The following is a 13,786-nucleotide window of genomic DNA, read 5'->3' as shown; positions in this document are numbered from 1 at the left end:
AATGCTTGTAATTTAACTCTGTCATTGCATATTTCTCTTTTTAAGATCTCACTCAGTTCCTTCCAAATTTCAACAGCGTCAGCAATAAAATAGCTATTTCCCTGCATTTTGTTCAAGGCTAAAGAAATAGGCTTCAGGGTACTCAGAAATGTTGAACACATGCTCTTAAGCCTAATGTTGAGAACTTTGGCTGTGACAGTGTCATCTATTTTTCCATGATTTTGTTCACAAACTGTCATCCAGATTAGGCCAGTTCTTGATAACAGTGCTCAAAACAGTCCACTGCTGAGTTCCATCACACGTCTTGTGGGAGAGTTAGCTTGGTTCCTCCCACTTTTTTCAGAGCAGCTGCTGCAAAGTGGTTGTTATGGAAGTATTTTGCAATTTCAACAACATTAGCCTTTATTTCTGGAACACTGAAGTCTTTGACTAGGAGGTGCATCAAATGAACACTGCAACCATATGTTATTAGCTTGGGACTCTCTTCTAAATTTCTTCTCATCTTGGATACGTTTGCAGCATTGTCTGTGACCAAGCTGCATACTAGACATTTGAATTTTTTTTTCACAGTTTGTTATAGCTTTTACTGCTGTTTCTTGTAAGTATTCTGCTGTGTGTGCATTTCCTGACGTCACATCTTACAGAAACAATTGATGCAACAGAAGAAGGGAATGTCTTCAAGCACGTACGACAGGATCATTGTGGACATTTCTCCACCCATCAAGACTCAGGTTAACAATTTCACCCTCTAGATCTTTTGCACACTGCTCAATTTCTCTTTCTTACACTTTATCCAGCAATTTGCCTGCAACATCTGCTCTGTTGGGTGGACTGTATTCAGGTCTTGATAACTGAACCATGTTAATGAAGTGTGGATTCTCAATCATATGGAAAGTAGAGTTTGTTGCATAAAAAAACTGGGCATTTTTTTCATCAATTACCTCTTTTTGTAATCTCCTGATTCTTATCACAAACTTATCTATGATTGTTTCTGGATGATGGAACTTTTTTTTTCTTTTTGCTACAGGTGATATACTGTGGCTGTGTGACATACATGGTGTGACTGAAACACTATCATTGGCAGATAATGGTGAAACTATAGAAAATGATGGTGATCTTGAAGGTGGATAGTCTTCAGAATCCTGTATGTTGAGGATGGATTCTCCTAAACAAAATAAGTCAATGCAGTTATTTAATTATTATTACCATACTGCTCATTTAGTATTACTCATTGCATTTACTGACACTCAGTACTACTTTAAAGGTAAAATTGTAAAAGGAAGATCTGCCTATTTCAGCTATTTATTTTTTATCACAACTGCATCTAAAATGATAGTACCATAGAGTAACAACTATATTTTTTTGCTCAACCATGAGAATTCAAGAATAGTCTAGAAGGAAGACAGGCAGTCCTTAAGAAAGAAGTATGAAATAAAAAAGTTTACCATCCTGAAGATCCTGAATGTTCAGACATATTTTTTTCATCATCTTCAACGCAGCTTCCTCCTAAGAAGAAATACTTCTCATGATGTTGTTTTATTCAGGCAACCAGGCCTTGCATTTCTTTGTTACACTGTTTGCATTTTGCATGCATGCCTGTCCTACCCAGAGGTAGAGGAACTTCATTCAAATATTCCCAAACTGGGTCTCTTTTATGGCCTGCTGCCATTATAGGTTTTCCCCTCTAGTGAGAGAATGGTATGGAAGATCTCAAATCAATGAAGGCTATATTCAGAAAGACCTCAAGACTTCTGGAATATGCTTCTCAAACAGTTTCACTTTTGTTTCTATTGCCTGTCCCTCCCTTCTCACATTTTTCTCCAGACTTCTTCTCCTTGTCCATATCTATTCTGCCCCCAACAATCTTCTATTCATTGAACTTTTTGAAACTTTGCACTTTTAGAGAGAGGTAAGGGATTGACTCTGTACACAAATTGCAGAGGGACAATAGGGTTGAGGTCTGTTGTTTCTCACCTTATAATATATAATATAATATAATATATATTAAAATTTTTTGCTGTTAACGAACATGTTATCTCTGGAGACACAAATCCATAGTTTGAGAACTGCAAAACTAAGCATCTCTGATGGTATCTTCTAGACTGAGCACTGAGTCCCACTGGGTAGATAGAAAGATTAATTTAAATAATCTATACAGAAGTCCCTGGAACCCTGTAAGATTGGGTCCCTAATCCATGAACTATTGGAACTCATTTACAAAACTTTTCTTAAACATTACATAAATATATTGTCTCATACTATAGAATTAGAATTTATAATCCGTATTCCATGATGAGATATCTTTGAGCTATAATGTAGCTTAATTAAAACTATCTTTAGATAGGTTTTTTCCTCAAAAAGCATTTTATCAAAATAATCCAATTTTAAATAAAAAAATCTGATTTTTTTTAAATCATTGATTTTTATCCACCATGCTTTAACATCATGAAAGAAACCTAAACAGCTGACTGGGACATGTCTTTCGACGATCCCAGTGTCAAAGCCATGTTATATCTTTTATTTCGGATACTATTTGCAGTTTGTACATTGTGAAAGGTGCAGCTTTATTTTAAGTATTCATATGCCTCAAAATAGCTTTGCTGTTTATGCAAAAGTAACTTTTTACACCTGTTGATCGACATCTGAAGAGTCCAGATAACAAACATTTATATTTAGCATCTTACTCTCTGTCCGAAAATAAATGCTTATGGCTCTACAGGGCTCTTAGCTTTAAAAAAACAGTATTTGTGCATAGTTGACACCAGTGGCATAGTAGCATTAAGCTATCATGATTACTGGCTACACCATTCTTAAGCTAGTGGATAAAGGTCTTCACTTTTGAGTTAGACATTTTATAAGGGAAATATGCCAGGAACCATTGACATCATAGAGAAAAAAGAATGTAGCCTTTGGATTGTTCTGGAGAGTGCCACTTAAATTTTAAATATATTTATATTTAGTTCCCTCAGATTGGAGTTCGGCAGAGACTGCGGGACAGAAATCCAATTTCCCCCCCTCCCTGCTATGTTCTAATCCAGGGTCTTTAATTCAGTCGGGAGTGGAACCCCTTCGTTCAAACCTGTTTCCTCTAGTTTACATTGCTGTTAAATCTTTGACGTTGAGTGGTGATACTCACAATTAGATAAGATCACCTGCCAGATTTGCTAATGTCACTTGCAGACTCAGACCTTCTCTCAAAATAGCATCATGTCATGATGCAATGCCACTGAACTTCCCCAAAATGTTTTGGCATGAGGTCATGTACTTCAATTTTCTTTCAACTTGACAACCTTCATATGTACTTACTTGTTAGTTTTTCCAATTTTACACTCAAGTATGTCTGGGCAGAAAAGGAGAAGTGAGTTGCTGACCTCTTGCTTTGAAATGCACCCTCAGGTCCCCACTCTTCTCTCTCCTCGCAAAGACGGAGGACTTTTTGCTGTAAATGAAAATTTTTTGCTTTCTTTTCTCAGAAATTTAGAAAGCTAATCTTGCCCCAGATTACACAGAAAAATAGAATAAATCATAGAAATGTAGAGCAGGAAGAGATGTCAAAAGATCATCTAATCCATCCCGAATGTCTAACTTTCCACAACCAAATCTCTGTACAACTTTTCATGAATGATGTACCCAAGTATTCGGATTCTAATATCTACACTGTATTGTTAAATCTGTTCACCTAAATTTGGGTTATTGCTGATTTTGTACTATGTATCATGTGACTTTTAAAAACAAACTCTGTATTTGTGGATAATCTAAGCACTATACTCAGATGTACAGACACTCTTTTTCTCAACCTATGTATTATATAATTTTTTTTAACATTAGCTTTAATACAATTTTTATACCTAGACCATTTTTGACCGGTGTTTGTCAGACATGTTACTGAAAACTTCCAATTTCAGGGACTCCACAACTTCATTAGGTAACCTCTTCCAGTCCTTAACTATCCTTATCATTAAAAAGATTTTCCTAATATTCAGGCACCCCAAATAAAATCCTGGAGACTTTAATCTCCACCAGTCCCTCAACAAATTTTAAATGTACTCTGCTGTGCTGCTGCATATGCCATGCTTCTGATATTGTCAAGTTACTGGAAGTCCACGCTGTGACACCCTGGCACCCCAATATTCACCACTGTCATGTAATTAGGATATGTTTTGTACAAAGTATGCCTTGTGAGCTTTCATTCTAAAAGTCTTCATCTGCTAGACATTAATAGCTTGTTGGATTGTTTGTGCTATCGTCATATGTGAAGTTATGAAGTTTGGCTATGTATGTGTTACTGAAACATGTTGTGAGGTTGAAAGCACCCACAAGCAGCCTTTCAAGTACAACAGGAAAAAGGCCAAACAATGTTAATGGCATATTGAGGAAATACACACAAGCACAAGGATTACCCCAGGAACTGTGTACGATAGAAACCGCTCAGAGACGGCACTACACAACGGGAACTGTTTGACCCAGGTCACATCAAAAGAGCTTTCCAGCAAGTAGGAAGAAGATATAAAAGAGGAAAAATGACATCATGTTGGTACCCCACTCTCCCTACAACAACACAACAGGAAACAGCTGAGGAATAAAGACTGAACAAGGGGGAAGTTGTTATACCAATAGAATAAAAACCAGCAGGATCTTATTAAGAGGGATAAGGCAAAGATCCCACATTTATTGTAAATATACTGATAAAGCAAAAGATAAAAGTAAACAACGTTGTTTGAGTACTTATTTTTTACACACACACACACACACACATATATATATATATATATATATATAGAGAGAGAGAGAGAGATTTATTTACACAATTATTTATTTAAGTTTTGTATAGGTGTTATAGTTACCAGCCTAGAAGTTGCTCATGCCAAGTTACTGGCCGGGTATCTTGGTCGTGAGGATGGAGCCGAGTCCGTGTCAGGTGCACCTGATGCTCCTGGAGGCTGGCAGCAGAACCAGAGACTCAAAGTCATCAGTCTTTAGAGTTCATTTTTATAGGAATTAGTTTTTATGTTAGTCTATGGGAGCTGTTTTATCCTGCTGTTGCTGACTTAATCAGCAGATGGCACATTTCTGTCCAAAGTGGCACATTCCTGGTGGCTTCACGCTGTTCAAAGTTTGTGTTTTTTATCCTTCCAGGTGATGGGGTGGATCCCAGTTTACCCTCCGGGGGTTTCTGGTCATTTACTTGACACATTCTTTGGCCGATGGATACTTTTTTTTTAGGCTGGCACCTTCCTAACCATTTATGTACATCGAGCATTTATTAACATACATTCCATATTTTAACCATATTTTAATTTACTGTTTCTACCACTTTCGGAGTGTGTGCTAATTCATTTGAGACTCCCGGCCCTTTAATCACAGAGGGTGGGAGTCTGTCCTAGGAGCAGTTGAATGAAATGAAAGTTACTTAACAGCTTATAGTGTTTGTTTACATTGTATTAATTACTTTAAGAACAAAGTTAATTAACTTGTTTGTAAGTTTTACATAGTAATAAAGTATTTTTCACAGGACAAATACAATCAGTGGTTTTTACAGACAGTAGCTTACAAGTTTTAACAGAAGACCCAAAATATTTTTGTACTTGGTGAAACTGTTGGATTTTAAAGTGTGGGGGACAAATTATGAGGGGGTCACTGTCACTTGGGGGAATTACTGTTAGTACCTTCTTTTATATCTCTACAAAGTGATGGGCCCAGGCTAAAGGAATTTCTAGCCTGTGTATGAAAACCTGGGAAACCCAAGTTGCAAAGCCAAGGCAGCTTGTGCCTTAAGAATCTGCCAGCCTGTTTATCACTCAGGGTGAAAATGTGCTAATTCATATCCTACCTATCTAGTAATGTTAAACTCAGTTTGCAGTTTTGTTTATTTATTAGGTAATCTGCTTTGATCTGTTTGCTATCACTTATAATCACTTACACTCTATCCTTTTGTAGTTAATAAACTTATTTTGTGTTAAAACAAGGAGTCCGGTGGCACCTTAAAAAATATCAGATTTATTTGGGCATAAGCTTTCGTGGGTAAAACCCCCCCACTTCTTCAGATGCATGGAATGAAAATTACAGAAACAGGCATAAATATATATTGTCATATGAAGAGAAGGGAATTACCTTACAAGTGGAGAACCAGTGTTGAAGGCCAATTAGGTCAGGGTGGCTGTGGTCCACTCCCAATAATTGATGAGGAAGTGTCAATAGCAAGAGAGGGAAAATTGCTTTTGTAGTAAACGATCCCCCACTCTCACAGGCCTTGGGAGGCAGACCAATCCTCGCTGACAGACAGCTTCCCAATCTGAAGCAAATACTCACCAGCAGCTACATACCACACAACAAAAACACTAACCCAGGAAACAATCCCTGTAACAAACCCCGTTGCCTTCTCTGTCCCCATATCTACTCTAGCGACGCCATCATAGGACCCAATCACACCAGCCACACCATCAGAGGCTCATTCACCTGCATATCTACTAATGTGATATATGCCATCATGTGCCAGCAATGCCCCTCTGCCATGTACATTGGCTAAACCGGACAGTCTCTACGTAAAAGAATAAATGGACACAAATCAGACATCAGGAATGATAAAATACAAAAGCCAGTAGGAGAACACTTCAATCTTCCTGGACACTCAATAAAAGATTTAAAAGTAGCCATTCCTCAACAAAATAACTTCAAAACAGACTTCAAAGAGAAACTGCTGAGCTACAATTCATTTTCAAACTTAACACCATTAATTTGGGCTTGAATAGGGACTGGGAGTGGCGGGCTCACTACAAAAGCAATTTTCCAACTCTTGGTATTGACACCTCCTGATCAATTATTGGGAGTGGACCACATCCAACCTGACCTAATTGGCCTTCAACACTGGTTCTCCACTTGTAAGATAACTCCCTTTTCTTCATATGACAATATATATTTGTCTGTTTCTGTAATTTTCACTCCATGCATCTGAAGAAGTGAGTTTTTTTTACCCACGAAAGCTTATGCCCAAATAAATCTGTTAGACTTTAAGGTGCCACCGGACTTGTTGTTTTTGTGCATACAGACTAACACGGCTACCTCTCTGATACTTATTTTGTGTTTTAATCCAAACCAGTGTGCGTTTGACTAAAGTGTCTGGGGAAAAATCTCAGCTTGGTTACCACAAGTGTGCATGGTCCTTTTCACTTTTAGGGAGAGGTGGACCAGGTATTAAACCCACGTACTGGCCAGATTTGACCAGGGCAGGACGGTACTGCTCTGGGGTCCTAGGCTGGGAGGCTGGTGGTTAGAGAGTCTGCATGTGACTGCAGAGCAGTGTGTCCCTACCTGTGTGAATGCTGGTGAAAGTGGAAGCTTGGAGGGCCTTGCAACTTGTCCCAGCAGCAGGATGAGAGGGAGCCCAAGGTGGTGGGTTATAGGGCTCAGTGGTACCCCAGTTCCAGGTGGCACCCCAGGGGGAACCCATCACACACACTTTCTCTCATTTCATACCAGAAAGGCAAAATACAAAATCTTGATTATATAGATTTATTTCTACTTTCAATTTTTATTAATAAAGAAATGAACATTACAAACTATGATTTTAAAACATAGATTACACTTAAGCTTCTCAGAATTGTATGTATTCCTTACCTTCCCACTTTCAAAAGAAAATTTAGATTTACTTTACAGAATTTCATTAATGGAAATAAGTAATAATACATATAGTCTTCCTGGTGCTTTGGAAGCATTATTTTTGGTGTTTTAAAATTAATTAAGGAGCTATCTTTATTTAAAAAGTCATATTGTGCATTGTTTGTATATGCACACTCTTGTTATATGTGGTGACATGCACAAATTTTATAAACATTTAAATTCTGAAATAGTACATTAAAGAATCTTGAGAATTGTTGAAATACACAGGCGTTGGGTTTCAGATTTCAAGATGCAACTTTAATGGGGTTTTTAGTATGTGTTTAAAACATACACACACTGTTATTTTGATTCAGTGTTCTGCATGATTTAAGATCTTTTGGTAGAATGGGAAAAATATTTAGGGGCTTTCTGTACTCAGTTTTTCATGTCTCTGCTAGGTTTGTATGCTTGATGTGAAAGTTAAATTTTGTATAGCATAAGTTGTATTTAAATACAGTCATAAGCAATTTACTATGGTTTTGATACTTACTGTAAACACTAAGGCTCAATTTTTCATATAGGTGCGCACCTAAGTGTACATGGACTTGTACACATACCTATTGGAGGCACATGGTTCTTCAGATGCACATGTACAGAGTTGTGTACCTACACATACCTATAAATGCACACAAGATCCAGACTTGCCATGCACATTAGAAGATAGGCATGACTAAGTCTGGCCTGAGCAAAAGTGTATACATATTTAGACGTACTCCTGATTGAAAATTTGGACCTTAGTGGATTTCAGAAAATGCTCAGCTGTAAGCATTTTCTTTGGCGTTGACCAAGTACTTAGTGCAGGATCTTTCCTTGGCATATTTTAATTCTCAGTAATTATAAATGCTGCCAAAGTTTTTAAATTTACCAAATCTAACTTCATTATGACCATACCTGCCCATTTTTGCTATTTGTATGTGTGTGTTTGCATTTGCATGTCTCCATCAGAATTTCATGGTAAGTAAATGAAAACACTCTCTCATTGTAGTTTGCACTCTGCAGTTCACTGAAATATGGGACATGCATTCTACTCTACTATAAGCAAGCTTCACTGTGCTTGCTGTTCTATTATATAAAATTAATACCAGTCTTTTATTACATTTGTTGTACCAGGAGGTGTAAATAAATAGACTCTCAAATATCAAAGTAAGGAAAGCAAAGCTTGTTTTTGTGGCATAGGGTAATGATAGTTGAATGATTTTATGGCTGAAGCAGACATTGATAACTGCAGTTTGGTAATATAGGTGTAAAATTCCTGCTTTTTTTAGTGGACTGGCCCTTTGAGGGATTGAGTTATGGGAGTTGCTGCCTTATACTCCATTAAATTACACTGGCAGCTTCAAAGATAATTACTTTGCAAAATGTTTCTGGTATATATGCTATTGCTGGCTAATGAGGCTTCTGCATCACTCCCACCTCCAAAAGAAAATCTGCTACTTTGGATTAAGGCAGTAAATTCAGTCAGTTGTATTGTGGCTCTAAGCTGTTAATGTCTTTGTGTGTGCATGCATGTGTGTCTGTTGGCACAGGACTAGCACTTTGGATAAACGGTAACTGCTTCGTATCCCTCTGGTGGCCTCATGCGGGCTCGCGCATGAGTTTCACAGTATAATTGTCCCTCCACAAAGAAGTAGCCCTTTTGTTTTAGGTTGATATTGCAGTCAGAGCACACAAAGCATTCTGGGTGCCGGTACTTGTCACGCGCCTTCACAACTGCACCACTGTTTATGAAAATAAAGAAGAGAAAACTAGATTAATAGAGGAGAATGAATTTAGAGTAGAACAGAAATGCATGGCAACATGACATATAAAATAAATACTGTTTCTCTATCATAGGGGGCTTTTTGGTAATGCCCGCGGAGTTATGTGCATGTTCTGCCAAGTACTAGGAAAATATTTTAAAGCTGGAAGTTGATTCTGAGCAGACCTTTTCCTGTGTAAATATAAAATGTCATATGGAAGTCTCAGTATTCCACTGGAAGATCAGTATTTCAAAGACCACTGCCTCTTTTAACTATCGTATACAGCAGGGGTTGGCAACCTACGGCACGCATGCCGATTTTGAGTGGCATGCTGCCGAGGTCCCGGCCCCCAGCCCCACTCAGCCCCCCCGCCCACTGCTCTCCCCTGCAGGGGCAAGAGGCAGAAGCTTGGTCCTGCAGCAGCCAAGCTTCCCCCCTCCCCCACTTCTTCCCCCAGAGTGGCGCTTTCCTGCCCCTCCTTCTCCCCCTCCGTCTCCCTGCGCTGATCAGCTGATCGCCCTTGCGAGGGGGAGGGCGAGTGGAGCAGAGCCGAGCGGCAGCGTGCTCCCTGCTTCGTAGAGGAAGCAGAGAAGAGGTAGCGATAGGACCTTGGGGAAGGGGGTGGAACAGGACATATCTCTTCCAACCCCCTGCCATGAGCCGCTTAGGGCCAGGGGCTGGGAGCACCCCCACAAGCCGAGCACCCCAGCCTCTGCCCTGACCCCCCCCACACACACACCCAGCCTTCTGCCCTGCACCGCCACACACACCCCAGCCCTCTGCCCTGACCCCTGAATCTCCCCCCACACCCAGCCTTCTGCCCTGCACCTCCACACACACCCCAGCCCTCTGCTCTGACCCCTGAGTCTCCCCCCACACCCAGCCTTCTGCCCTGCACCCCCACATACCCCCAGCCCTCTGCCCTGACCCCCCCCACACCCAGCCTTCTGCCCTGTACCCCCCAGACCTCTGCCCTGACCCCTGACCCCCCCACACCCTCTGCCCTGACCCCTGAACCCCCCCCACACCTCCACTGCCCTCTGTCATGATCCCTGAACCCCCCCAAACCCAGCTTTCTGCCCTGTACCCGCCAGCCCTCTGCCCTGACCCCTGAACCCCCCCACACACCCAGCCTTCTGCCCTACACCCTCCCCATACCCCAGCCCTCTGCCCCGAACCCCCCCCCCACTCCCGCTGCCCTCTGCCCTGAACCCCCCCCACACCCAGCCTTCTGCCCTGCACCTCCACACACCCCAGCCCTCTGCCCTAACCCCTGAAATCCCCCCCCACAGCCTTCTGCCCTGACCCCTGAACCCCTCCACACACCCAGCCTTCTGCCTTGCACCCCCCCACACTCCCAGCCCTCTGCCCTGACCCCTGAACCCCCCCCCACCCAGCCTTCTGCCCTACACCCCCACAGCCCCCATTCCTCTGCCCTGATCCCTGAACACCCCCCCCCCCCGGTCTGGGGTGCCCGGCTGCCGGCCCCTTGCCAGCCGACGTCCCGGCCGCAGGTCCCGTTCAGCCCGCTGCCAGCCTAGGTGAATAGAACCCCAGGCAGGCAGCGGGCTGAGCAGGCTGGCGGTGTAAGATCAGCATTTTAATTTAATTTTAAATGAAGCTTCTTAAAAATTTTGAAAACCTTGTTTACTTTACATACAACAATAGTTTAGTTATATAATATAGACTTATAGAGAGAGACTTTCTAAAAAACGTTAAAATGTATTACCAGCACGCGAAACCTTAAATTAAAGTGAATAAATGAAGACTCGGCACACCACTTCTGAAAGGTTGCCTATCCCTGGTATACAGGGTATAATGTAGCCCAGCAGCAAGGGAGTGAAAAGAGTTTAGAAAACAATTCCTCTGACTTAGCCACCAAGACCTGAGTTCAGGATTCTCTGTATCCCTGTTTGGAATTACTGACACCATTGAGATCTATGGCTAGGAATTTCAAAGGAGCCAGAAGGAATGAGAACTCCCATTGAATTGGGAGTTGGGTACCTTACTCCATTAGACAGCTTTGAGAATCGCAGCCTGATACAGTACAGGCTATGCGGCTGCTCTTTTCAGTATATGTGTTAATGATGGAGTGTGGCAAGAGGTACCAAGAAGCTTGAACTCAGGCCTCTGCAAGTGAAATGTTTAAGACATTATGTTAATGATTTTGGACAGTTTATTTTTTTAAGCTTTTCAATGCACCTGTAATTTTTTTGTTTTTTTTCTAAAATTACAAAAAGAAAATTCCTTAGAAAATCCTCCTGTATTTTGTAATCCCTTTTGAAAATTTATGCTATAGCTATAACTTTATTAAAATTAAGAAAAAAACAACTTACACAATGCCATTTCCACATTTGTCACACAATGGCACTTTTTGTACACTTCCTGCACCAGAAGGCATCTTTGTTTCTGGTGCTCTCACGCTCCTGGTACCAATGGGACGTCCATCTGAGAAACAGAACATTCTCATTTATTTACAGTATAATACAGAAGCATCTGGCTATAACTAAATGCTTGCTTGAGGGTATCCACTTTATATTGATTTATAAGTAAGGCCCTGCTTCAATTGCAGGATGATTGTCAAAAAATTGCTGCCGAGTTGCGGACAAGCCATGGAAAATTGCAGAAAAGTAATAATGGACCTTATTATTTGTGGCAATAAAGTCCATTATTATTTTTCTGTGATTTTTCCGCTGTCAGCCATCAGGTGCTGAAAGCGGTGGCCCACTACTGTCATATTATTGTAGAATCTGCAATTTCCATAATATCGCAAGTTAAGTAGGACCTTATTTATAAGCTTTTGCTTTCATTAAGTAATGTTAGAGTTTCTCTATACAAGGACCTTTACAATAACCTTTTTTTAATTTTGAGGGGCCAAATCTTGCATCATCAATGTTAGTGGGAATATTGCTATTAACTTCAGTGGGAGTAGGATTGGCCCTGAGTGGTGTTCTGTGTTAAAGTCAGCTAATGAAAAGATTACTTGTCATTAAGGCTACGATTTAGTCATGGGTATTTTTAGTAAATGTCATGGTCAGGTCATGGGCAATAGTGACTTTTGCTAAAAATACCCCTAACTAAATCTTACCTGGGGGGAGGGGCAGCCCAGGGCCGCGCTGCACCACTGCTGCGGCTCCGGGTATGGGGTGGCCCATGGCCACACTGCTGCAGCTTTAGTCAGGGGTGGTCTGTGGGCACCGCTGCTGTTCCCGAACCACTGCTCCGGGGCAGCGCCTGGAACCAGTTGCCTGGGGACCCTGAGCCCAGACCAGCTGCTCGGGTGGCCCTAGAGTCAGTCACAGCAGCTGCGGAAGTCACAGAGGTCCTGGAAAGTCACGGAATCCGTGATCTCCGCCTCCACTCTGGGCGGTCCAGGGCCCCGCTGCCACTGCTCTGGGTTGGGGGGCGGCCCGGGGCCCATGAAAGACTTCCAGCCTTACTTGTTATTTAACCTTTAAATTCATTCTGAAAGATTGATAACACAATATGAATAAAAAGTGATATCAAAATCTAATCAAAAATCTATTATGACATTATACATGCCTTTTCTTGTAAACTCTTAATTTTAGATCAATTTTGTTTAAATTTATATATTTAGTAAAGATACAATAAAACTGTCAGAATTTCATAATGCTCTTTTCCCATCTGTTTTATTGTGAAAAACTCATCAATTATAGTATTTTTGATAGAGTATAATTATGGGAAAATGCAAGTGCAAACAGTATTTTCTTCAACCAATTTTCTAGCATCATTTTGTTTTTTTATTTAGAAGTGTGTGCAAGAGAAGAAACTTAATTGAGGAAAGAGTTTAAAATTCTTCCCCCTTCTTTTCCTGGTTTAGAAAGAGATGGCCAATTTTCTTTTCCTGTTTCAGTGGTATTTTTATCTCACCCCAAAACTTTTCTCATTCAACATTTTTATCATTAAGTCAAAACATTTTTGCACATTATCAGTCTTAAAAACCTGACAAGAGTCTGAAAAATTTGATTGATAAATGGAAGTCTTAAGGCTAGTTAATGTGAAATTGAATTTTATAGCTATAATCCTTGTCTATCTTCTTTTCAGGTTTTCCCCTTTCAACACATGGAAAAAATAGAGTGCTGGGAACAGATATATACAGTAAATTGCTGCCTACCAGAATCCTCGGCGACTAAATCCTGGAGCACCTTAAATGAGCCAGATTGACGTGGTTGACTGGGCCCTTCCGGATTGTCATGCAGCATCCTGTACACATCAGATTGAGGTACAGAGGTTGGCACTGGTTCACTGCAACATGAACAAGGGATGAGCAGGTAAAGAGAGTTAACCAATATAACTTTAAAGCAGTAGAGCTACCGGACATAAGAGTATGAGTCAATAAACAAAGTTATGATAAAAATCAGTTTATAGAA

General features: G+C 40.7%; 1 protein-coding gene across 4 annotated transcripts in view; it reads right to left on the bottom strand.

Moving 5' to 3' along the window:
* Window positions 1-7,495: 7,495 nt before the first annotated feature.
* Window positions 7,496-13,786, bottom strand: part of PDLIM3 (PDZ and LIM domain 3) — a 42,617-nt gene continuing 36,326 nt past the window's right edge. For all 4 annotated transcript variants that reach the window (XM_054029466.1, XM_054029465.1, XM_054029468.1 and 1 more), the window contains 3 exons: window positions 13,531-13,661; window positions 11,732-11,843; window positions 7,496-9,374 (listed from right to left, as the gene is read on the bottom strand). In XM_054029466.1, coding sequence (XP_053885441.1) covers window positions 9,185-9,374; window positions 11,732-11,843; window positions 13,531-13,661 — 433 coding nt within the window. In that variant the 3' untranslated portion in view covers window positions 7,496-9,184. The remainder of the gene's footprint in view (window positions 9,375-11,731; window positions 11,844-13,530; window positions 13,662-13,786) is intronic.

Source organism: Malaclemys terrapin, chromosome 5 (assembly GCF_027887155.1).
Source record: "Malaclemys terrapin pileata isolate rMalTer1 chromosome 5, rMalTer1.hap1, whole genome shotgun sequence".
NCBI lineage: Eukaryota > Metazoa > Chordata > Testudines > Emydidae > Malaclemys > Malaclemys terrapin.
Note: the sequence above shows the minus strand (reverse complement) of the source record. Positions and strands in the feature narration are given on the sequence as shown.